Source organism: Ochlerotatus camptorhynchus, unplaced genomic scaffold (assembly GCF_037179485.1).
Source record: "Ochlerotatus camptorhynchus isolate MF236.1 unplaced genomic scaffold, CSIRO-AGI_Acam_v1.1 ptg000724l, whole genome shotgun sequence".
Taxonomy (NCBI): Eukaryota; Metazoa; Arthropoda; class Insecta; order Diptera; family Culicidae; genus Ochlerotatus; species Ochlerotatus camptorhynchus.
The window spans coordinates 114,641-141,541 of record NW_027041198.1 but is presented as its reverse complement, the minus strand read 5'-3'; the positions used below and the strand labels follow the sequence as shown (position 1 = coordinate 141,541).

The 26,901-nt window shown below is 35.8% G+C and overlaps 1 protein-coding gene across 3 annotated transcripts in view; it reads right to left on the bottom strand.

Annotated features, from left to right (window-relative positions):
* Positions 1–26,901, bottom strand: part of LOC135714789 (phosphatidylinositol-binding clathrin assembly protein LAP-like) — a 123,783-nt gene that overhangs the window by 58,048 nt on the left and 38,834 nt on the right. For all 3 annotated transcript variants that reach the window (XM_065238157.1, XM_065238158.1, XM_065238159.1), the window contains exons 4-5: positions 21,239–21,407; positions 20,913–21,174 (exon numbers count right to left, since the gene is read on the bottom strand). In XM_065238157.1, the coding sequence (XP_065094229.1) occupies positions 20,913–21,174; positions 21,239–21,407 (431 nt within the window). The remainder of the gene's footprint in view (positions 1–20,912; positions 21,175–21,238; positions 21,408–26,901) is intronic.

The following is a 26,901-nucleotide window of genomic DNA, read 5'->3' as shown; positions in this document are numbered from 1 at the left end:
GGTGAGGCAAAAGATCGATCTTGATTGAAGAAACTAAAACTAAGTCCATCAAGGTTTACAACTTTCTCCTACAGAACATTTATGATTTTTCAGTTTATTCGTAGCTAGTATGATTTTTTCGGAAGAACTTTTGCCCCAAACCGTTTTAGCAATGGGGCAAACGTTCGTAAACTGTTTTGCCACTACTTATCTTTGAATAACCCATGATGGTGTGAAAGGCATAAAGAAACCACATGTTTATGCTTAGATATTGTTATAACTTGGCGAATAACGAAACCCGAGCAGAGAATTAAAACAAATGGAAACTAAATTTGATATTTTGATACAAGAGTTCGTGATAACATATTTTGTCTACCGTGTGGTAGAGTTAACAGTAATCATAACAAAAATGAGATCTAAATGTGAAGGATATTAAAATGATAACAAATCATGTTTTCTTGATAACAAATCTATGTATGCGTTTTTAAAACAGTAATTTCGTTAATAATAAACAAAATAAGTGAACAATATGTTATTATAACTATGGCAGGAAAACAAAAAATAAAACGGCAACGGCTTTACTTCCCTTCCGTTATGCCTCAGAACATCCCGATGGTGCCGACTGGGATTGAACCCAGGCCTGCTGGGGTGAGAGATTATCACGCTTACCACTACACCACCGCCGTTGACATCAAAATTCAAAATAAAAAAATGTTATTAATAAGTTTTCATTTATTCTAAATAAAAACAAACCTATATTTTAATCAATTCTATCGATATCTATCTTATATCGATTAGTAAATTAAATTCGCACGTAGATTAAATAATATCAATATATGTTGTAAAATATAACTATAAAAATTATAATTGTCTTTGTGATGTGTATAAATAAAACAGCAAGCATCCAAGATTGACTCGTAAGAAAAAAATGTAGATTTCAGTGATAAATGTGCGTGCTCTTTTCATAAAAAATCAAATTTGTTATTAATTATATTTTTTAGAAATATCAAAATAATATCAAAATATGAATTCACCTAAAATTTAAAAAAAAAGTATATCAAAATATGTGACCAATATGATTTCAAACACATAATTTGATATCATTCTGATATTATTTTGATATCCGACTTTGCTGGGGAATACACTCGAAAATAGTTGTTTTCCACAATAAATGCAATAAATCGCAAGTTTTTCAAGGCTTTGTCACATTCTGCTCCATTTATTATTGTTTAGAGTAAATATCTGCGTTTTAGACATTTGGGTTTGGGACACGACTCGAACTGTTGCCCCAGCTTCCTGATGGCATATCATAAGTCTGATGTATGTATGTAAGTAGCCACCATCCTAGCTTGGGTCTTACCCTGCATGCGGATCCTCAACAGCAAGATCAAATTTCATCATCATTCTGAATTCAACATACTGCTGTATGAAGGGTCAAAAGGGGTTGGTCGGGCTCGTAAGCAGAGACACTTACGCGAAATCCGTGGGACTAAGAGAATTTCCTTCCAACAATCCGATCCAACAAAACGAACAACAAAATTCGCTGATGACATACCAAAAGTCTGATGCTCCTAATATAAGCTTTTAAAAACGCAATCATGTTTTTTGGATAAAATTCGAGATTATATCGATTATATTATATCGAGATCGATATAAATAGTATTCTTCAGCTGCATATGTATTGTATAACAATTGCTATTGTATTGCTGTGAGAACTATCAAAATCCTATGAATTTACACAAGTGTTCGTGATATTCTGCTTGGAGAGCTGAACTGATTTTTTCTTGATGTACGCCCCCAAAGTTGGTATAAATGTTTAATATGTCCTCCCGAAACAGAAACACACTTTTGCCTATGATTCTTCGAAAACACCACCAAAATTTGTGATTTTTTGTGTGAAAGTTTGGCTCTAAAAGACCTTTCAGATAAATGCCAAAACATTGAATTTTATTTTGCACAACCATCGAAATCCTCAAATCGAATTTTGCGATTTTTACAATTCAAATTAACGCATATTTTAATGCAAACATTTCCATCGGAAGTGGTCTTAATTTTTTCCATGTTTGCTGCGAGAAGGTTGTGAAAACTATCAACGCGATTGCTAGAATCATGCTGAATTACTCTGAACCAAGCAGTAGCAAAGGGACGTCTTCTGGCTAGGGTTTTTAAAACTCTTTATTGGTTCCAAATTCAAAATAAATTACATTTAATTTTAACCTAGGTGCTTGAGCTACTACAGTAACTTACTAGCCTTAATTGTTATGATATCTATATCTACGTAGTGTTTGTACATTGTTCCTGCCTTGGCAATTCAGTATTTTAAAAAAAATACCTGCATGTCAGTAAAACAATTGACATCTTAAAACTAAAAACTAAATCTTATCTAAGTATAAAGACACTAATCGTTCCAATTGAAAATTGCAACGATTTTTGCCTGAAATTGTTAATAATATTGTTGGATATTTGTTCTAAAGTTTCGATATTCGAAATTCTATGTAACCTCGGTAGTACTGTACCAGGGAGGCAACTTCAAAATCATCTTCAGAACTTTGTTCTGAATCCTTTGAAGCGCTTTTTTTCTGGTAGTGCAACAACTAGACCATATTGGCACAGCGTAAAGCATGACCGGTCTAAAAACTTGTTTAAATATTAGAAGTTTATTCGTCAGGCAAAGATTTCCTGGTTATAACGGAATACAAACATTTTATATATTTGTTACATTTGGCTTGAATACCTACACTGTGATCTTTAAAAGTTAATTTTTAGTCGAGTACTAATCCAAGATATTTCACTTGACTTGACCAAGAAATTGGAATTCCGTTCATAGTGACTACTACTAGGTTTCAAAAAGGAAGCTCTAGGCTTATGTGTAAATATTATAAGTTGAGTTTTGGAAGCGTTGGGAGAAATCTTCCATTTTTGTAAATAAGAAGGTAAAATATCTCAACTTTTTTACAGTCTGCTGAAAATAACACGAAGACTTCTTCTTTTAGCGAAAATTCCTGTGTCATCGGCGAACAAAGATTTGTGACAGCCCTGAGGCAAATCAGGGAGGTCCGAAGTGAAAATGTTATACAATATAGGGCCAAGAATGCTACCCTGAAGAGCTCCAGCTCTAACAGGTAGTCGATCAGATTTGGAATTTTAATAATTTACCTGCAGAGTTCTGTCAGTTACATCATTTTGAACTAATTTCATAATATAGAGTGGAAAATTTAACTTATTCAATATAGCAATCAAGCGGCGCCGGTGGTGTAGTGGTAAGTGTGATTACCTCTCACCCCAGCAGGCCTGGGTTCAATCCCAGTCGGCACCGCCGGGATGTTCATAACATCTCGGTTCATGAGTTGATGGGTCGATAGGTAGGGTCCAGGTGTGGGAGCTGCTTCCTTGGCGTCGGTAGCATTGGTGCTCAGCACGGAAAACAAGATAGAAATAGAAATAGAAGAGCAACTCCAGTTGAGCAGCCTTTAGATTTGTTTGAACTAATTAAATTGGTAGCTTTTAAGAGTTGATGAGTAGTTGAATGCCCATGGCGAAATCCAAACTGCTCATCTGCAACAATTGAGTTCGTATTGATGTGAAGCATCATTCTATAAAAAAAATTCCTTTTCAAAAAGTTAAATTATTGATGAAAGCAAACTTATTGGACGGTACCTAGAAGCTTCAGTTGGATTTTTATTTGGCTTCAAAATTAGAAAATATGCCAAATGAAAACATCTGTTAAATAATTTTACAAATAAAGCCAAGGTACTCTCTGGGAGTTTTTTGATGAGGATATAAAATTCCATCATCACCTGGAGCTTGATATTCTGAAATTTTTTAGTTATGGATCTTACTTCGCCCAAATCAGTCCCCCAGGAATCACAAAAGAAAAATTCCCGAGAGAAAATATTCAGATAATCCCGAACAACCTGATCGAAACCATTCGTTCCGGGGAACGGATCAAGAGCTGAAGATTGTCGTCTATTATAATTGAATCGATTTTAACCTCGCATTTTGGTACTGAGGCAGTTCTTTCTTCAACTATATAATATATATAATAGTCTAGAGATTAAAGAGCATAATTAATTTCATCATTGGTTTACAAAGGAATATTGGATCAAAGTTATATTCGCTAAATGTTCGATATTTCTCCCAATCAGCTTATGGTAATTGAAAGTAGAGCTGTTGGGATTACAAATTATTTCTTGGGATATTTCAAATGTTACTGGAAGGTGATCAGAACCAAAGTCAGCATGGGTAACCAATTGGCTACAAAGTTGACATGAATCAGTTAAGACCAAATCAATAGTTGAGGGATTTCTTACTGAAGAAACGCATGTTGGGCTGTTTGGATATTGAACAGAACTGCAGAACAATCATCAAACAGAATATTACTATTGAAATTGCTTTGAGCATTATTCGATGAGCGGTGATTTGAATTAAAATCACCAATAATGAAGAATTTAGACCTATGGCGGGTAAGTTTCTGAAAGTCACCCTTGAGAAAACTCTTTTGCTGGCCTACGCATTGGAATGGCAAATAGTAAGTTGTCCAATTTTTGTTTCAACAGAAACTCCCAAAGTTTCAAACACTTTGGTTTCAAACGAAGAAATAATTTGATGTTTGATACGTTTAATGATGGCAACGCCACCACCGGCTCCATCAAGGCAATCTTTTCGATAAATGAAATAATTTGCGTCCTTATTTGCGGTTTAAGAAAAGTTTCAGTTATAACGGTAATATTCTTCTTCTTCTTATTCGCATTTCAAGCTTATTGCTTAGCGCATATTAGCTTATTGCGTGCTCTCAACTTATGTTCTAAATGCACTTCCACAGTTATTAATTGAGAGCTTTCGATGCCAATTACCAATGCATGAATTTGCATATTTTGCCACACACCCGGACCGGGAATCGAACCCGCCGCCTCCGGCTTGGTAATACCGTGCTTTTACTGACTAGGCTATGAGGCCCCGGTGATATGCACGTTATGAACTCTCAAAAAGTTAAATAGGTCGTCTTCATTATCTGTGTCGATCATTCCAATTCAAAATATTTAATGGTTTAAAAACCATTACTTAATTTCAAAGTCATGACGATATTGTTCGAAAATTTTACTCCAGTTTGAATAGCATCAAACAAGAAGTTAGTTTTTTAGCAAATAAGTAATCATTTCTATTAATTATTTCTGCAAAAATTAAATTTTTAGAGCAGTAATGTCAACATTATTAAAATTTTCGTTATAATTATGTTGACTAGAATTTTTATTTCGATTTTTGCCAGCTGCAATAGCAGCATACGTAGCTCCATTTACTAGCTGAACATTGTTAGCATCAGGCAGTGTTGGAAAGTTCATTTTCAAAAAAAGTTCTTTCGTAGTTCTTCAGAGAATCATTTCGCTGAAGAGTTAGGTATGCGAAAATCGCGAACGAAATGAGAATAAAAGTTCCTGAACGAGACGTGCGAAACAGTTCAGCAAACGGATTCAGCATTCGGAAAAGGAATTCCGATTTCGTTCTCTCAACCTATTACGCAAAAAAATGATAAACGAGCTAGCTTACGACGAGGTAGATTAAAATTATCTCGCTTAATTTCTGCCACTCTGCTGATGTTTTCTTTTTCTAGATTAGGTGTTATGCTTAATGCATGATGATATTAAGTTTGCATACATGTAGAAGCTACCCGTGTACTATAATTGTTGGAAGTATACATTAATGATGCATTTAATACACATTTATAAGGGTTTCACTTTACGGCTAAAAATCTCCTAAATAAAGAATAAAAAAAAACTTGCTGTAACTCTTGTTTAACGTTACTCATAACAGCAATTCAAACTTCAATGGATGCTCATGAGTTATCAATAAAAAAAAAATCACGGGTCATAGCTCGCGATCTATTTTATCACATATCGAGAACGAAGAGTTGTGCAAGGAATCTAGAGCAAAAATATCTTTTAACATACGCTCTCTCTTGTATGTGAGTGAAAGTGGGAGTGATATTAGTTCCTCTCAATCTCAAACAACAAAGTTCGCTCGGGAAATACCGCTTTATGAAATTCTCATCGATAATTTCCATGGTGAAAACATCTCGCTTACGATAATGAAATTTCGACGATATTTCCAACACTGGCAGCAGGTATAAATGAAAAATGTGAAGCAGGGGAGCTATTCGTACCGTACGCAAGAACTTATTCCTCGCTGACCGTTGTTAACAGCAGAGAAATTAGTAGATGGTCGGGAACGCGAAGCGTTGCTAACCTGTCGCCTAGAACTAGGTTGTAGGATCGCTTTGCGAGCCTTACATTCCCAAAAATTGGACTTGTGGTTTTCACCACAACTTGAACATTTAAATTTCTTAGGATCGTCCGTCACAGGACAGTCGTCCTTTGTGTGAGAGGAATCACCACAACTCATGCATTTAGCTGGCATGTAGCAATGTTTTGTTGTGTGACCCCATCCTTGGCACTTACGGCACTGGGTGAGGTTTTGGAAATTTCATACAGTCTTCCTGAATTGTTCCCACTTCACTCGGACATGAAACAAAAGGCTATCTTTTTCTAAGGCCTTAAGGTTGTTTAATTTACTAGACTTGAAATGAACTAAATAAAAATTATAAGAAGTCCCGTTGCGTGAATCACCAGGACGGGATTTCATTTTCATTTTTATTACGTGGGCTGGCACTTTAACTGGAACTGGAACTTCAAGTAATTTTGCCAGTTCATCTTCAATCTGATCCAGGGATTCACCACTGGACAAACCTTTCAAGACAACCTTGAACACACGTTCAGTTTTGGTATCGTAAGTAAAAAAAATGTGTTGCTTCTCAGTAAGAACCTTGAGAAGACGTTTGAATCCGCCCAAGGTTTCAGCCAATACACGGCATTCACCCTGACGGCCAATTTGAAGTGAAAACTTGAATTTAACGAAGTTCAAAAGTTTTGTGCGAAGGGGGGGAGGGGACCTTTTCCTTTTTGCCATTAAGCCGTAAAAGTTAAGTGGAATTATGCCAGTATGATGGATCATTCTAATCATCCGTGAGCATGTTTAATTGAAAGTGTTTTTATGTTACTTCATACGCGAAGTTAACGATTTTCAGAGTTGGTTGGAAATGCTAACATGAAGCTTTAGTGTGATGATTTATTAGCTAGAGAATGATCTTTAGAAGAGGGTAGGTGGATAGTTCCGTTAGAGTACGGCAGTATGAAAATTGAATAGAAGTTGAAAATGAGCGAAGGGCGCTTAATGCGACAATTTTTCAAGATAGACGCACATTTTTGCCTAACCCGTACGATGTACGCGGGGACTTGAAGTATGTCTCCAAGTCCACAGGCAAAAATGTGCGTCCCTCTTTTTGCTCATAAACTGACTGCGGCTTTGGAATAGTTCTAGCAACGTTTTCATCACTACCTAAAGCCCCACGTTGCGAGAGCATTTCCAGTCGATGGTGTGTTATAATGCAGTTCTTTTTTACCCAATTATTGTGTTGCTCCTCTCGTCATGACCAACGTGATCATCTCAGAGAGAAGGCACTAGGGTGGTTGTTGCGTGCTGTACCATCATCAGCATTGTTGACGGCTACTCCCGCCTTGAGTTGTTACATTCAAAGTGTTTTTATGTTACTTCATACGCGAAGCTAACGATTTTCAGAGTTGGTTGGAAATGCTAACATGAAGCTTTAGTGTGATGATTTATTAGCTAGAGAATGATCTTTAGAAGAGGGTAGGTGGATAGTTCCGTTAGAGTACGGCAGTATGAAAATTGAAGTACGGCAGTATGAAAATAGAAGTTGAAAATGAGCGAAGGGCCATTAATGCGACAATTTTTCAAGATAGACGCACATTTTTGCCTAACCCGTACGATGTACGCGGGGACTTGAAGTATGTCTCCAAGTCCACAGGCAAAAATGTGCGTCCCTCTTTTTGCTCATAAACTGACTGCGGCTTTGGAATAGTTCTAGCAACGTTTTCATCACTACCTAAAGCCCCACGTTGCGAGAGCATTTCCAGTCGATGGTGTGTTATAAAAATGTGCGTCTATCTTGAAAAATTGTCGCATTAATGGCCCTTCGCTCATATTCAACTTCTATTCAATTTTCATACTGCCTTACTCTAACGGAACTATCCACGATGATTATCTCAAAACACCCCCCCTTCGATCTTTATAAATTTTTTTTTCAAGAAAACTGAAAAAATGCCCTAATATGGGAAGAGTGTATGCTAGTAACTTTCTTAAAAAAAAAATCTATAATTTTTGAAATTTTTGTTGATTTTTACAAGTTGGTGAAATTGCATATTTTTTAGTAAAATAATAATTTATTTGGATTCTACGCATAATTTTCAAAAACTTTGCATATATAAACTTTTTTCCTAAGTCCAGCCGTTCTCAAGTTAATGCAATTTAAACAAATAATTATAATAATTTTCTACATTTTGGGCCATTTTCAAATGTTAGTCGTGATGTCCAGCAACGAGATGTTTTTCCATGAATATATATTAAAAAACAAACCATTCATTCTCAAATATGGTAGCTGTCAGACTTACCCGTTTCTATTTAGACGCATAATAATCAACAAACCCACTCATGTGCCTTTTTTCTGTCCTCTATTAGTTGTATACCTGGATAGAATTGTGTATGTCATAACAAAGGCTCAAAACATAAACAGGTAAACAAATATGTTATTAAACCTGTAATTGAGATAAATTCTCTAGGTACTTCTCTGACGTATACCATATTGTGCCTTAAGAGCTCATCCCGCGATATCACAACTACATAAAAAGGCACCCCGTGGAGGCTTCTTACACTCACACTTAAAAAAGTTTGCTATAATCAATTGTACCTAATGAAGATAGGTATAATGTCAACATTGTAATTATTCTGCTGCATATATATATATATATATATATATACATATATTGGGACGTTCTTCACCTGTTCCATTCAGTTCATCTCTCTTAGCGTTTCAAGTTAAAAAGCAAGTAGTTTTTTACGATGGATAACAATTTCAAGTGTTGTAAACCTCTACCTAAATCAAAAAAGTGTTGTTCAGATATAAGAAACTAGTCAGATGGAGTAATAGAAAAATTAAAATGTTTTGGCTGTAAAATACCTCTGCACTGAAACAAAGACCATAGTTAGGAATACTATTTTGCAGAAAACACTTATTTTCAATATAACTACGCTTAATGCCGTTAAATCTACCATAATTTCAGTATAGTTGACTAAAAATATAATCAAATTTACTACCATTCTGTCAAAACTACTATGCTTACTCAAACGGCATAGTAGTTTTCATAGAAAAAATAGTAAAATTAAATTAATTTCGTTTCTGCACAAATCTATTGGTGGGAGTATTTAATTTAAACCATCAATATAGTATTTTTGCCAATAGATGTTGTTTCTGTGTGGATAGTTCTTTGTAAATTTGTAGTAGATGTCGTCTTCAAGTTTACCTTCAAGTTAGCCATCAAGTCATCTTCAAGTTAGCCATCAAACAAAACGCCTTCGAATGACGGAATGCAGCAAGATCTGGAACAACCTTCTACCAGTGGTGTACGCTCAACAGCACCCATAGATATCGAGAGTGAATCCATTGTGAATATCATCCCATCGGTTACGTCTCTGGCTTCATCGACGTCAGCAGATTCTGTTGTTAATAGAATCAGTTTGTCCCATAATATTGAGACATTCAACCAAGGCATCATGGGTATCCATGTATCACCGATTACGACAAAGAGGCTGAGAAGCGCGTGTTATCCTCAACAGAAAACCAAAGAAATCATGGATGGGGTTAAGCGACACATATTCGATCTTTCGGAAGATGATGACCAAGGAATCCTCAACGCCAAGGCTAAGGATTACGATGAAATGATGAGCCAACTAAAGGAAAAATACGCAGATCCGGAATGCACTCGAGAAGAAAAGACACAAGTATTATCCGTATTACCGAAATCTTGGCCTGTACAAAGAATCATCGATGAGTTCGGTGTCAACAGATATACTGCAGCACAGGTAAGATTTATATTTTTTTTAAACACCATAAAGGAAAAATTAAAAATAATTTTCATTTTCTTTCTTCCCAGGTAAAAGATTTGGTCGCCGAAGATGGAATATTATGTTCCCCTCGTTCCAAAGCAGGACATGGACTGAGAGCAGAGTTAGTAGATACAGTTGTGAAATTCTACGAAGAAGACGATATAAGCAGAGTTATGCCGGGCCAAAGAGATTATGTCTCTGTAGTGACGGGTGGTGTACGCCAGGTAATACAAAAACGTCTACTAACAATGTCGCTCAAAGAAACATACTTGCATTTTACGGAAACCCATAAAGATATCAATATTAGCTTTAGCTCATTTGCAGCCTTGCGGCCAAAAAATTGTAAACTTCTTAGTAAATCAGTATCTCATAATGTTTGTGTATGTACGATTCACGAAAATGTTAATCTAATGTTGAACAGCCTGAAAAAAGATCGCATATTGTGTGATCGCACTATCTATATGGAACAACTTCTTTGCGATTTACAATCTAGAACAGACTTTTGCCATCTTCGAACGTGCATGAATTGTTACGATACGTCATTATCCGAAACAAAATTATTAGAAATATTGGAAGAGAAACAAATATTAGAAGTGTCATTTGAACAGTGGACTACGACAGATAGGTGTAATATTGAGTTGAAAACTTTGCCTTCCGAAGATTTTTCATTTTTCTTTACGGAAAAGTTAGACAAATTAATATATCACGATTTTATAAAAAATAAGCAGGCAGAATTCTTAAAAACAAAAAAACAAACACTAGAAGATGGCGAAGTCGTTGTTATTTGCGACTTTTCTGAAAACTACACATTTGTTCTGCAAGATGAGGTTCAAAGCTATCATTGGAATAATTCTCAATGTACAATTCATCCATTTGTCGTTTATTTTAATGATAATGGTACACTAAACCATTTAAGTTTTGTGGTTATTTCGGACATTTCAAAGCATGACACAGTAGCAGTTCAGTTGTTTATCTCAAAATTATTAGAATTTTTAAAGTCGCAAATAACAGTCAAAAAGTGTATTTTTATGTCAGATGGAGCAGCATCACAATACAAAAACATAAAAAAATTTTGCTATTTTTTGTGGATTTAAAGATAAGTATAATGTAGAAATTGAATGGCATTTTTTTGCAACTTCACACGGTAAAGGTCCTTGTGATGCGATTGGCGGTACCCTTAAGAGAATGGCAACCAGAGCAAGTTTAGCTAAGCAACACGATCACCCTATAACGAACCCTAAACAACTGTACGACTGGGCAAATAGTCGTAAAGAAGATCTTCAAACAAAAATGTCATTTTGTTATGTTTCTACGGAAGAATACAAAAAGGCTGACACGGAATTTGATCCAATTTTTAAGAAAGTGAAACCAATTCCTGGAACTCGAAAATATAATTGCTGTATTCCAGTTTCAAACAACCAAATTGCAGTAAAAATATTCTCTAATTCAAACGATACACCCAAATTATTCAATGTATTCAAATAATATGAATTGTAAAATAAAATAATAAATATATACTGTTTCTTATCTCAACATATCTTTCATTTGACCACATCAACGTGCTTCTCTTCCGCTGCCTCTAGATAGAAACGGGTAAGTCTGACAGCTACCATATCTGAGAATGAATTGTTTGTTTTTTTAATATACAATCATGAAAAAAAATCTCGTTGCTGGACATCTCGACGAACATTTGAAAATGGCCTAAAATGTTGAAAATTGTTATAATTATAATTTTTTTTAATTCGCATTAACTTGAGAACGGCTGGACTTAGGAAAAAAGTTTCTATTTGCAAAGATATCGAAAATTATGCGTAGAATCCAAATAAATTATTATTTTACTAAAAAATATGCAACAAAAATTTCAAAAATTATAGATTTCTTTTTAAGAAAGTTACCAGCATACACTTTTCACGAAATTTAAGGGTATTCCATCAATTTTCTTGAAAAAAAAAATTATAAAGATCGAAGGGGGGGTGTTTTGAGATAATCATCGTTTTACGTTTTTTAAATACTAATTTACGAAGTTTTTTCTTTCAGTGTATTTTTTTCCGCAAAGATAATTTAATTACCTAAAACTTTTTCTCATATGCCATTTTCATCAGATCAATTGTTTTCAAGTTATGATTTTTTTCAAAAAATTAATCCATTTTTTTATACGCTTTTTTTCAAAAGTTACTCTGGAGGAAAAAATCATATTTAAATGAAAAATGCAACCATTAGTAGCAGCGAACACGTGAGCAATGTTTCATTCAAATCAGAAGGGGTCGAGACAAAATTGAAATTTTTTTTAACGATTTGAGCTGGAAATGCTCCATTTTCTTTTGCGTTAAGGCGCCATGGCGGCAGTCTTCCAAATCGACTTCCAAGCAGATTACTATAAGAATCTGAAGAATCGAAGAGGAATTTTCCAAATCTATATCCAAGCAGGATTACCTCGGCTAGAGTCTAAGGATCGAAGAGGAATAAGAGTCGAGCAAGGTAAAACATTTGCAGGTAATATTGAGCGCTGAAAAGCGCTGTTTAAATTTGAGAGCAAAAGAGCACGATGCGGACTGTTTCTGGTGATTGTATTTTCGTCGATACTGAAGTAAGGAGTTCATAAATGGTCGATGGCACACGAAACGAATCTGTGGGAATAAAACTCTTTTACCCTTGCTGACAGATACTGAGCCCAGTTTATGGACATCCAGTATCTTCACCGGGGGAAGCAAACGGTTCTTGAAACGGTCAACCGCCTGCTTCTCCAAGATCTCGGGGGTCAGACTCGCTTCGGTGACCACACCTTCGATCTCCACATCACGAGCTGGGATGTAAACTCTATACTCGAGCGTAAAGAGCTGGAAGACAGCAATCTCATTAGCTTGCTTCAGGTTAGAGACGGACACACGAAGTTTATTGTGCCTAACCTTCGTGATTTCGGTCACGGCCGAGAATCGCTTCGTCAAATCATTTGAAATTTGTACCACATTCAAAGGTTTGTTCTTGGGCTGAAAGTAGACAACCCATGGACCTGTCGAGTCATTCGGATAGGCCCGTGATCGGGAGCTTTTCTTAGCCTGCCCATTGACAGACTCAGACGACGAACCAGGGATGACATCATCAAATTTCTGAGATGATCGGTCATCCATGTCGTCTTCTGACAAAACCTCCATTTTGTCGTACTAGTGGGAGCGCAAAATGCTCTCCCACTGAAATTATATTAAAAATCCACAGGCACAATACACAGAAAACACTACAAACACAGAAACACAAAATGAAAATTTAACTAATGGGGGATGAAAAGAAACAAACAAAAACAAAAACTTATCTGATAATCCTATACTACTACCACCGAGCGTTAGTGTAGGCGTTTACACAGATGGCTGGGAAGCGACGCGCAGCGTGGGTGATCTTCGTTGTGATTTGCTTGGATGTCGCTCGGCACTCAGCTGTACACACGATGATGGATGAACGATGAGGCGCGAGACAAGCCGACCGTACATCTTGCTAGGACGCAGTGGATGAATCACACTAAATTCAACCAGGAGTTTTCTGTGGTAACACAATCATATCAGCAAATCAACCAATTTTTAAATTTATTAACACAAAGAATAAACACGTATAATTAACATAGACAGACTTTAAGCCTAAGCTTTAACCACCTTATAATTTCCACGTGGTTTCATCTAAAGGTAGCCCCATGGAAAAAAACAAAAAGACGTGAACAAATTTTAAAGAAAATCGACATTAAACATATTTCGGCACATGTCAAAAAAGAACTTGAAAAGTTAATAATCAACTTTGAAGATCAGCGGCACCGGTGTAAGTGGTAAGCGTGATTGCCTCTCACCATAGCAGGCCTGGGATCAATCCCAGTTGGCGCCGTCGGGATGTTCTGAGGCATAACATCTCTGATCACATCATCAAGTAAAGTTGATGGGTCGATAGGTATGGTCCAGGTGTGCGAGCTGCCTCCTTGGCGTCGGTAGCAGATCGACGGAAAATAAATCAAGGAAAAAAAATTGTAGATATTTTTAATCTGGATGATGAAAAATTAACCACCTACAATTTAGTGTTACAGTGTATATACCGAACTATAAAAACGATACATGCCCAAGTCGCAGAAATCTAAAGGCAAGTTCAGAAGATGTTAAACGAAGGGATTATTTAACCTTCAGTTTCATCTTGTACCGAAAAAATTGGACAACTTAGAGAAAAAAAATGGCGTTTAGTCGTTAATTTCCGACAACTAAACAAGAAAATCATGCCTGATAAATTTCCACTACCTAGGATCGAGATTATACTAGATCAACTAGGTAGGGTAAAATATTTGCTGGTTTTCATCAAATCCCCTTAGAAGAAAATTTCAGAAAATTCACCTTTTGGAATAAATATTAGCCCAAAAAATTTCCAGAGAACGATGGCGATAGCAATGGCAGGTTTGAAACCTGAAAGAGCATTTATTTATATAGACAACATATATACTACCCATAATCAGTCCCATCTTTGCTTGATTTCCTATCCATCTTTGTTTGACATCCTAATCAAAATTCGAAGCTATTAAGAATTATCCCATACCTAAAAACGCTGATGACGTACGTAGATTCGTTGCTTTTTGCAACTACTATCGCAAGTTCGTCAAAAACTTCTCTAATATTGCATTCCCATTAAAAAAAACTCCTAAAAAAATCAACTTTTCAATGGACAGACTAATGCCAATATGCATTTGACTTTATAAGACAACAACTAATGTCACCAAGACTACTACAATACCCAGACTTTACCCGAAATTCATACTAACGACTGACGCTTCCGACATTGGATGCAAAGCCGTATTGTCACAAGTAACAGAAGCAGGAGACCAGTCTATAGCCAGAACTGCATGCAAAATAACTTTCTAAAAGTTGACCCCTTTTTTGTGTTGCCTCAGTGGTATAACTGGTATAGTTGGCCATCGATCTGTCAAAACAAAATTGTCGTGATATGGACACTGTTCATTCATAAGGACCAATGTCGAAAACGCAAACAATAGCTTCTTTCGTATATTTCTTGTAGTTCAAAGTCATTTCATGTAAGCCGCAAATTCCATCGGATAGGGGAAGTCTCCCTCTACGTGTAGATGACTTGAGTGGTTTGAGTGGTCCCGAGTATTACTCGGGAAATTCGCAGAAAAAGTTGACGTTTGCGAAATTAGCTCTTATGAAAGAAAAGCAGATATATGGTTGCATGCTAAGTAAGCATTGACGTTGACGACGACCCTGCAACTCTTTGCTCCTTGGTAAAATCCCATAAGCATCTGAAAATATGTGCATGAAATCTAGCGGACTTTGTCTTATCTCTTCACTCCATCATAGAACCAGCGAGCCACCATCTCTTCACACAAAGCTTAATAGTATGTTATGCGATTTTCATAGGAGTGAAAAGGTAAGGAAATGTCCACCAAATTTCACGGACAGACTGACGATTGCGGATGAGATTTTACCATAAGAGTAAAGAGATATAGAGTGAAGGCGAATTGTAAATTGTCAGGGTAATGCGCGATGTCAATCATACAAGGTCTGGCCCAACTCAATGACGTTTATATAAGGTCTGGGCCAAAGGGTTTATTGGTGTTAGTGAAATGTGTAAATGTTTAGTGGTGTTCGTATTTTATTGCAATGTTTATCTTTTTACACGAAACAGCTGTTTGCAGTGACGTATTTCTAACTGTTCTCAGTATGTTGGCAGTGACGTATTTCTATCTGTTCGCAGATGTTCAGCAATGTTTACAACATTTTTGCTTCTAACACCAGCAAGCTGCCGTTGGCCCAGACCTTATATAAATGTCATTGGGCCCAACTGACTTATTGGTATTACACAGTTGAATGGTTGAAGGTGGTGTTCGTATTTCACCTAAGAGTATATCTTTTAACACGAAACAGCTGTTGCCTGTGATGTCACGTCTGCTGTTCGCAGTATGAAATGTTGTGCTGACGCAACGTCGTCATTAGCTTGCGCAGTAATGTTTATAACATTTCTGCTTCTAACACCAGCAAGCTGCCTGCTGTTACAGACCTTGTATGATTGACATCGGATAATGCGGCCTTTCTTCTTTCGACCAGCTCTACAGGGGGCTTATCAAAGGTTTTTTTTTAAACTAGCATTTTCAAGCCGGTCAGAAGCCAATCAAGAGGGTTATTAACCAGTAATATTGCATATTTACAGATGCAATATTTCTTAGTCTCTTTGACCTGATTGAATTCCATTCGATTAATTGCGTAAATTGCGATAATTGAATTTAATTGAATGCAAACAATTCGAAGATTTTATGTTTGCGTTGAATAGGTGTAATTAAATATTTTATATGAATAATATTGTTCACTGTGCTATTAGTAAGTCAACTTATGAGTGTCATGAAATATTCTGTAGACATATATAAAAAGTTGAAATTTTTCTAAGAAATCTAGAAACAAAACTAGGGTATGTGTACCAGTTTTAGGCCCTAGTGGTCGTCAAATTGACTTTATCTTAAATTTCACATTTCAACTTTTTTTCTAAATTTGTTTCGATACAAGGTAAGAAATCTACGCAAATAAAGTCATTAAAATTTATTTCAAATATGGCCCTAGGGCCAAAAACTGGACCACTAGTGCCAATACTGGTAGTGCTGTGACGATATCGATAAGTCAGATATTATCGATAAATATCGGGTATAAATTATCGATATGATAACCGATATTTAAGAATCCGTTATCAACGATAATGGAAATTCGATATCGGTCAGATTTTAATAATCATCAACATGGTTCTATCTCCAGTGGAAGGATCTGGTAACGAAGAATTTGTTCGTGACGAGCCATTGAGAAAGATCTCTACCGCTAATTTGGTATGGAGTTATCACGAGGGAATGTAGACGAAGTAGACAGCTCACTTCGTACAGAAATTGATATGTAGGTACGCAAGGAGTGGTATCGAACTACATGTGCTATTTTACGGTACTTATCTTACTGAGGACAAATAAGAACAGTACATTTCCATATTTGTTGGCTCTGAAACTTCTGTCAAATATTACAACCTCGGTCCCTTGAGAGCGTTTGGTTTCGAAAACACGGCGAATACTGTACGATGTAGGCTCGAAGAGTGTACAGAATATTTTTGTTTGTGTAATGTCGATATTTTTGATATTCCAAATGCATTATGAAGTTGGAAGAGAATGAAATATGTTTAATGTATTTTCCATTGAATATTAGATATCGGATCCAATATCGATACTCAAAATCCGATATCGAAATAATATCGATATTTTCAGAGACCGATATCGATATTATCGATAAATACGACTTCGTCACAGCACTAAGTACTGGTACACTTATCATATGTAAAATAGATTCAAACGATTACTGTAAATAGTGCGATTCTGTGACACTACCCCGAATGTCACTACCCCGAATGTCACTACCCCGAACGCCGTTACCCCGAAAGCTACTACCCCGAATGTCCTACTACCCCGAATGGCCATTACCCCGAATACCCTACTACCCCGAATGACCATAACCCCGAAATTAAGACAAACGGAAGAACAGCATGCGATTAAAAGGATAAGGATTGTGCTACATTTCCCCGAATACCATATCCACGAAAAAAAAGGAATTTTTCAACCTTGGTAATTTTCTTACTATATATTGAGCATAGTGAGCAGATTGCAACCCACCTTAAATTTCAAACCATGCAAATGGAAGATTTAATATGAGATTAACCCAACTACCAATTAATTTGCTTCGAGTAGCTAGAAACCCATTCCCAAAGCACAGGATGCTCACTATGCCCCTCTTTTCCCTATATTAATGTATTGAGCCGTTTAAAGCATTTTCATTTTTATATATAGAATAATAATCCAAAACCAGTATGCTTGTTTTCAGTTCATTTATTATTCATCATTATTTGATTTGTTTCTTGGAACACCGTTGAGAAATTCTTCCTTTTTTTAGACATGAGCTTTGGAGTTTTGAGGTTTTCATACTTTTAAACACTGGAATGTAATTGTAGAAGGAGAAAAAGTAATTTAATAAACAGTAATTGGAATTTTTTCCTTCTTTTGATCATGAGCTATTCTTTCAAACTTAATTGGACCACAACATGATTAAAAATAATAATAAGTAATTTTAGAAAATAAATGGATATTTTTTCTTCTTTTCATGAACTATGGTTCAATTTAATACGAAAGAACAGCTCATGAAGAAATTAAGGGAAAAGAAATCTTAATTGGATATTTCTCCTTCTTTTGAATATGAGCAGTTCTTTCAGAAGGAAAATGGGAATATTCTCATCTTAGAATATTCGATTATGAAGGAATATTATTATATTTTCAATCCATTTGTTAAAGTGTCACTAAAGAGGGAAACTTAAATGCAGAACATGTGAATCTCATACACCCAGATCGCTGCGTGAAGGATTATAATGCCTTTGGAAAAAATCTGCTTGTTTTTACTGCTAATAATACCAGTTACACCGATTCTATAACATTCCCCAGAAAACCATTCCCCAGAATGTACCATTCCCCAGAAAAGATGATGAAATTAGTAATTTATCACTTTTTTTTTGTCATTTTATATTGTTATATATTCAAAGAAGGGAATATTTCCTTCTTTATCGTATATCCAAAGAATTAATTATTTCCTTTTGTTATATTTTCAAAGAAGGGAATATTCCCTTCTTTATCATATATTTAACGAATTAATGATGTTCTCTTTTATACATATGCAAAGAAGGAAATATTCCCTTCTTTATCGTATATCCAAAGAATTAATTATTTCCTTTTCTTATATTTTCAAACAAGGGAAAACCCTTTGATCCATTAAGGTCTCCTAAAACCCCTTGACCCATTAAGAAGTTTTTCTCTTCTTTTTATATATGCGAAGGAAGATTCCAGGAGTGACTATAATAAACAAAAATACAGCTTACAGCTTTTGGAAATGGATTCGGGGTAATGGTCATTCGGGGTAACGGCGTTCGGGGTAGTGTACCGTTCGGGGTAGTGTACCGTTCGGGGTAACGGCGTTCGGGGTAGTGACATTCGGGGTAGTGTCACAGAACCAAATAGTGCGTATTGTTGCTAGAAAATATAGCCGTTCCTTTTTTTTAATCTTTATTTGAGAGATTTTTACCTGAAGGCTAGTTCATCTCTAATAGCTGTTCGTGTTAACTTTGAGATAGCTAGCTGGGAACCCCAGGCACCTTAGCCATAGTGATCGAAAAAAGTTTGCTAGGAACGCCCTTCATTTGTCTTTTCGATCAATCTTTCCATGTTTTTAGTGCAAAACAATTGGAGTTGATGTTTTGCTCAAAACATTCTCAATTGGCCGCAGCCTCGGCCGCAGCTGAGAAGCATATGGAGGATTGAATCCTTGGGTATTACAGGTATCGATAAGCACTCGATTTTGCACTTGCGAAATTATTGCGAATAGAACGATGGTCAGCTCAAAACACTGCATAATTTCCGCATAAACCGGGACATTTGTTGCAAAATGATGTTGCTTCTCTTTGGACTTCAAAATGTATACAGTTAACTCCTAATTTTTGGGGTCGTACTTTTCCTCCTACGAATCAAAAATGAAATCAAGGGATGATGCAATTGGCTCCAAACATGAAAAAAATTTAACGAAAAAAAAATGATACATACATTTTTCTTCTAAGTATACAAAAAGATTTAAGGTTAGAAGAAGTATTGGCGTAGAGTTTCCCAACTTTATTGCCATAACAGAAAAACAATACGTATGGTTTACAATGACATTTCAGGATTAATCGTTGGGTGGCAGGTCATTGCATACAAAATCGGCGAAAAATTTATACTTTTTTGATTGCAAACGTTAATATATTTTTTTTGCTGTGTGACGTGAGGTGAGGAGCTAGCTATATAGTTATAAATAAGAACGTAAATAGTTAAGGAAAAACCAAGACATAAGTTCAAAAGTTCTAAGAAGACAGATAATTATAAACGACGCTATAATTATTTTAATTGAATTGACTACCCCTTGATCCACTTTCTCATTTTACAGCTAGTATAATCAATTTGACAGATCGATGTCTTTCTATACCATATGTTATGTGCTATAGCTTTTGCGACTTGCAAGTAAAACATTTACTCCAGCCGAACGAAACAAACCGGTGATACTAAAGGAACTAACGGCCATACATTGGGCCATCAATTACTTTGAGCACTCGACGTGTATGGCAGACGTTTTACAGTACGAACAGATCACAGGAAACTTGTCTATCTGTTCGGAATAAACAAAAAACCCAACATCTAAACTAACTAGAAGGATAAAAAGCGTGTAGAAGGATTAGATTACGACGTTGTGTATATTAAAGGTAAAGAAAATGTAGCAGCTGACGCATTATCACGTATAGGTCCTACATTCGAAGAATTAAGGCAATCAAATATACTATTAGTGAATACAAGGGTAATGACCCGTAGAAACACGCAAATAAGAAATAAAAAAGAAATTAGAAAAGAAAAGAAAAAAGAAAAGAGATTGATCACCTTTCAGTAAATTAAACAGAATGTCCTACGGAAACAAGAGAAATAATAAAACTGTCGACAGTCATAGTAGACAATACAATAAATTATAAATACAAATTTATGATACCTACTAAAGATAAATACGCTTGTTGCACAAGTGCATCAAGACGTAAGAAATGGAGGTCAGGCTTTAGAGTCTGCTCTTCCGGAGATTGAAAAGTATGCAAAAAGATGTACGTGTTAAAAAATGTGCACTCTCTGCAGAAGAATATATATTTAAATTGGTGCCAATAAATTACTTTAAAATAATTGCAAATAAAGTAATAAGTTATTTGCAAATTATTATGTATAAGGAAATTAAAACCATTTTATATAACAACCCATAAACCTGGTTGCATGAATGCACGGAATAACCTTTATTAGGCTTTGGAGCACGACTTACCGTTACTGTTACGCATCCACATATTGTTAGCTGTCGTTGTAACTGAATGAGTGCCTGCTGCTGGTTGTGAAACACCGAACATATCTGCAAATGGATTACCTAACTGAAGCAAATCATCAGAAGCTTTAGTAGGATTGGTAAGTTGCACGTCGGTTCCACCGAACAGATCTACAATGTTGCCTTGCATTGCAGGAGGAGATGACAGGAACGGATTTGTCATGGCAGTGTTACCACCGCTGGCTGTGGGTGAAGAGACTTTCGACTGAAATTAAAAAGTTTCAAACATTACAACGATAGTCATGTGCGAGAAAAATAATAATTGTTACTTTGTATTGATTCATAGCAGCCTCCTCCTCTGCAAGAGCTTGAGCTTTAAGATTCTCGTCAATGTTGCCGTTAGTTGGATTATCAAACTTTGTTGACGCGGCAGCAGTTCCGAAAGAAGAACTAGTAGAAGATAGGGCGGTCACTCCACTCTTTACGTTCTTTTGATTGCTATTAAGTTGATGTGGCAGAGAGGGGACAGGGGAAGTGGATTTGTGCAGATATTGGTGCAGATTGATAGAAGGAAATGTAATGCAGAAAAAAGTATAATTAATGTATTGTTACCATGATTTGTGCGTATCGATTGTGTGAGATGGTTCGTTGTTGCAATTTTTAAATTGTACCATGGTAAAAACCAAAATTTGAAGGGTGTCAGTCAACAGTACCAAAATAACCAATCAGAAATTTGGAATGAAAGAAGTGAAATAAAGTATATTAATCTATAGGCAAAAACATAATAATATGAAACTAATAACTACAGGAAATGAACAGTATCTCAATGAAATAGCAGCAAGCACAATTTTTGCAAAAGTTGCGGATTTTTTTTTTCTTATATACAAAAAAATACAGAGGTGGTACCGTGGAGGCCACCATATTTGACGCATTTCCAAACTTAACGCAGTTTTGTACTAGGAGATTGTGAGGCAAAATGGCATTTCGTGTGTTTCTGAATTCCTCTCCGAATTCTAACAAACATTGCTAATGCTCATTTAGCATTACAGCATTATTTATAGTATTTTTTCATGTGGTTTTCCTCTCCGAATACTAAAAAACATTGCTAATGCTCATTTAGCATTACACCGTTTGAAAAATTCATGTAAATTTCTGCGAGATATAACGCACATAAAATTTATACTAGATTTATACGATATTTCGTGTAAATATAAGCGCAATATCGCTTAAATTAGCAATATTGTATGCAAGCTTCTAAAAGATTTCCTTGTCTATGCCAACTGTAGCTCAAAATTAAACGAGGAAATATTTTATGTAATAGTTAAAATTCACATTTTTTCTGTGTAGCAGTGCTGAATAAAGAGCGCATTAGCACTAGTAATGCTGAAATAAAGTAGATTTAAGGCTAATGCTTACGGTTCCTTGGGTTATTCCATACACAGGATCCCTCATTCAAAGTTTACAACTCTTTAAGAACATTGATGAGTTTTCAGTTCATTCGTAGCTAGAGCGATTTTTTTGGAAGGGTGTTCAAAACGAAATTGTCTGCCGCTGAAACCACACATTGTAACATATGACTTCCTTTGGGAAAAAGGGCAAGAATTTTACTCTGCATATTTTATATATATATGTGCATGTTTGGAGCCTATTTTGCTCCCAAGTCCCATATTTTCTGTAATTTGTTTTCCCTGATTCAAATAGTCAGTACCTTTTATCAGATGTAGCCAAGATGTCTTCTAGTAGTCAGCTTGTGCCTTTGAAAAACTATTGCTAACATTTATGGGGGAGCATGGAGTGATATAAGCCAGATTTTTTAATAAAATATAAAAGTTTTCCGAATGTAAACTCAATTTAAAAAAATAAAATATGAGATGCACAAAACACTCAGAAAGTGGGTTACAATAGTCTTAAAAACAAAACTGATTCAAGTCCATGTTTTGAGCGTATTTTCACCCCGTTATCTCATATCAAAACAATTCACTTTATTTGAAAGATTTCTGACGACTGAACAGTTTCTGCCGCTGAACTGCTAACACGAGATTTAGGTTTTCTCGAAGTAAAGAGGAATCTAAGCATCAAATGTGCTTGTTTTCATAGTGTGTACGGACAAGTAAATACATGTTTAGTGCCTGATGTACCCCAAAATCCCCAATCAATCGAAAGTATTTAAACTGGTCATTGGCTTAAAAAGACAATATATTTTGTTTGGAAATTTCCAAGTAAGGACTGTTCATTAATAAACACCTGTGACACCTGTTTCTCAAAGGAATATATTCATTTTGAACAAATTAGTAAGTTTACTTTATATAAATGAATATCATCATACACGGCAACTTTTCGGAAAACCATTTGTGCAGAATTAATATTTTTAACCCTAAACCATTGATAAACAGGTGTCCACTTTCTTTAATGAACAGTCCTTATACCATTTAGAAGCCAGTAATCAGTGATGCAAAATATCATGACACTCACGTGACACTCGTCTTCGCATCAACCGACTATCGCTGACAGATCGTTTTGTCACGCAGGGAGAGTTAGAGCCATGGCAAACAACAATCATCAGTAATGGTCGCTGCTCACAAGCAAAACGTTACACTCGCTGCTGATAATGAAAAGCACAACGAAAACAGTGAAGACTTCTGCAGTACGATCATGAGAAACGAAAGAAAAAATGAAAACAATGCCTACGCATTCCAAGTTCGTCTCGGCAGGCGCGAGTGTGTGAGTTACAAACAAAGCAGGCATCATTAAACGGAAGCTGTTGGGCTCACTCACTAACACACTCACATAAGCAAGCTAAGCAGCAACTGTTTCAAAACGAGCACAGATGAGTGTCGTGATTGTCAGGAATGACCATATCGGTGATGGATCATAACAGAAAACGACATTCACAAGTTGCTTTTTACTTCTTTCGTCAACTTGATGGATGGTCATGGAGAGAGCTTCGACGAGCACATTGATAGGAATGTACAAAGCGTTACTACCATCAGCTGTTTGATGATGGTGATTGTGATAGGTCACAACTCTGCCAGTAATTGAGCTTTGATTAACTATTTGAAACAATTTTAGAAGAATGTGGGGTCAAATAAGCCATGTGCCAAATATACAAGTTTGCTCATTTTGAAAGGCATGTTAAAAATAAATGTGTACGCTGTGTACAAAATACTCAGTAAATTGGTTGCAATAGTCTAAAAGACCAAAATTATGCATTTTTATGCATCAACCTTGTTTTGCACCGGTACCCTTGTTACTTGATTTATTTGTTAAGTTACTTGAATTTTACGCATTTTTTATTGATGACCATTCTTTATAATTTGGTTCTAAAAGTTATCAAGCATATTCACATCCTAACATTAAGGCCGTTTTACTAACACCACATAACATATGTGGACCTCGATCATCAAAAATCGACCCCATTTCAGTGATTTCAAGTGGTATAGAAAGACATCGATCTGTCAAATTGTTTATACCAGCTGTAAAATGAGAAAATGGATCAAGGGGGTAGTCAATTCAATTAATATAATTATAGCGTCGTTTATAATTCTCTGTCTTCTTAGAACCTTTGAACTTATGTCTTGGTTTTTCCTTAACTATTTACGTTCTTATTTATAACTATATAGCTAGCTCCTCACCTCACGTCACACAGCAAAAAAAATATATTAACGTTTGCAATCAAAATAGTATAATTTTTTCGCCGCCCTGCCACCCAACGATTAATCCTGAAATGTCATTGTAAACCATACGTATTGTTTTTCTGTAGTTATGGCAATAAAGTGGGGAAACTCTTCGCCAATACTTCTTCTAACCTTAAATCTTTTTGTATACTTAGAAGAAAAATGTATGTATCATTTTTTATTTGTTAACTTTTTTTTTAATGTTTGGAGCCAATTCCATCATCCTTTGAAAAAAAATGAATTGATTGATAGGAAAAATACGACCCCAAAAATTAGGAGTTAACTGCATACATTTTGAAGTCCAAAGAGAAGCAACATCATTTTGCAACAAATGTCCCGGTTTATGCGGAAATTATGCAGTGTTTTGAGCTGACCATCGTTCTATTCGCAATAATTTCGCAAGTGCAAAATCGAGTGCTTATCGATACCTGTAATACCCAATGATTCAATCATCCATATGCTTCTCAGCTGCGGCCGAGGCTGCGGCCAATTGAGAATGTTTTAAGCAAAACATCAACTCCAATTGTTTTGCACTAAAAACATGGAAAGATTGATCGAAAAGACAAATGAAGGGCGTTCCTAGCAAACTTTTTTCGATCACTATGGCTAAGGTGCCTTGGGCTCCCAGCTAGCTATATCAAAGTTAACACGAACGGCTATTAGAGATGAACTAGCCTCAGCTAAAAATCTCTCAAATAAAGATTGAAAAAAGGAACGGCTATATTTTCTAGCAACAATAAGCACTATTTACAGTAATCGTTTGAATCTATTTTACATATGATAAGTGTACCAGTACTGGCACTAGTGGTCCAATTTTTGGCCCTAAGGCCATATTTGAAATAAATTTTAATGACTTTATTTGCGTAGATTTCTTACCTTGTATCGAAACAAATTTAGAAAAAATGATGAAATGTGAAATTTAAGATAAGGTCAATTCGACGACCACTAGGGCCTAAAACTGGTACACATACCCTAGTTTTGTTTCTAGATTTCTTAGAAAAATTTCAACTTTTTATATATGTCAACAGAATATTTCATGACACTCATAAGTTGACTTACTAATAGCACAGTGAACAATATTATTCATATAAAATATTTAATTACACCTATTCAACGCAAACATAAAATCTTCGAATTGTTTGCATTCAATTAAATTCAATTATCGCAATTTACGCAATGAATCGAATGGAATTCAATCAGGTCAAAGAGACTAAGAAATATTGCATCTGTAAATATGCAATATTACTGGTTAATAACGCTCTTGATTGGCTTCTGACCGGCTTGAAAATGCTAGTTTAAAAAAAAACCTTTGATAAGCCCCCTGTAGAGCTGGTCGAAAGAAGAAAGGCCGCATTATCCGATGTCAATCATACAAGGTCTGTAACAGCAGGCAGCTTGCTGGTGTTAGAAGCAGAAATGTTATAAACATTGCTGCGCAAGCTAATGACGACGTTGCGTCAGCACAACATTTCATACTGCGAACAGCAGACGTGACATCACAGGCAACAGCTGCTTCGTGTAAAAAGATGTACTCTTAGGTGAAATACGCACACCACCTTCCACATTCAACTGTGTAATACCAATAAGTCAGTTGGGCCAGACCTTGTATGATTGAAATCGCGCATTACCCTGACAATTTACAATTCGCCTTCACTCTATATCTCTTTACTCTTATGGTAAAATCTCATCCGCAATCGTCAGTCTGTCCGTGAAATTTTGTGGACATTTCCTTACCTTTTCACTCCTATGAAAATCGCATAACATACTATTAAGCATTGTGTGAATAGATGGTGGCTCGCTGGTTCTATGATGAAGTGAATAGATAAGACAAAGTCCGCTAGATTTCATGCATATATTTTCAGATGCTTATGGGCTTTTACCAAGGAGCAAAGAGTACACAGCAAAAAAAAGTTGTTGAATATTACATCGAAACTGCTGCAACCAGGTCAATCCATCGGTTGTGTAATATCACATTGTACGATGTACATCGATTTTGCGAACAAAATTACATCCATTGATGTAATATTGTCTCTGCTTTTTGCTATTACATCATTATTTCATACATCAGCTTGAATTACGTTGATCGATATTACATTTTTTTTTGCTGTGTAGCAGGGTCGTCGTCAACGTTAATGCTTACTGAGCAACCTTTCATAAGAGCTAATGTTGCAAACGTAAACTTTTCCCGAGAATTAAAAACCACTCAAGTCACCTACACGTGTGTAGAGGGAGACTTCCCCTATCCGATGGAATTGGTGGCTTACATGGAATGACTTTGAACTACAAGAAATATACGAAAGAAGCTATTGTTTACGTTT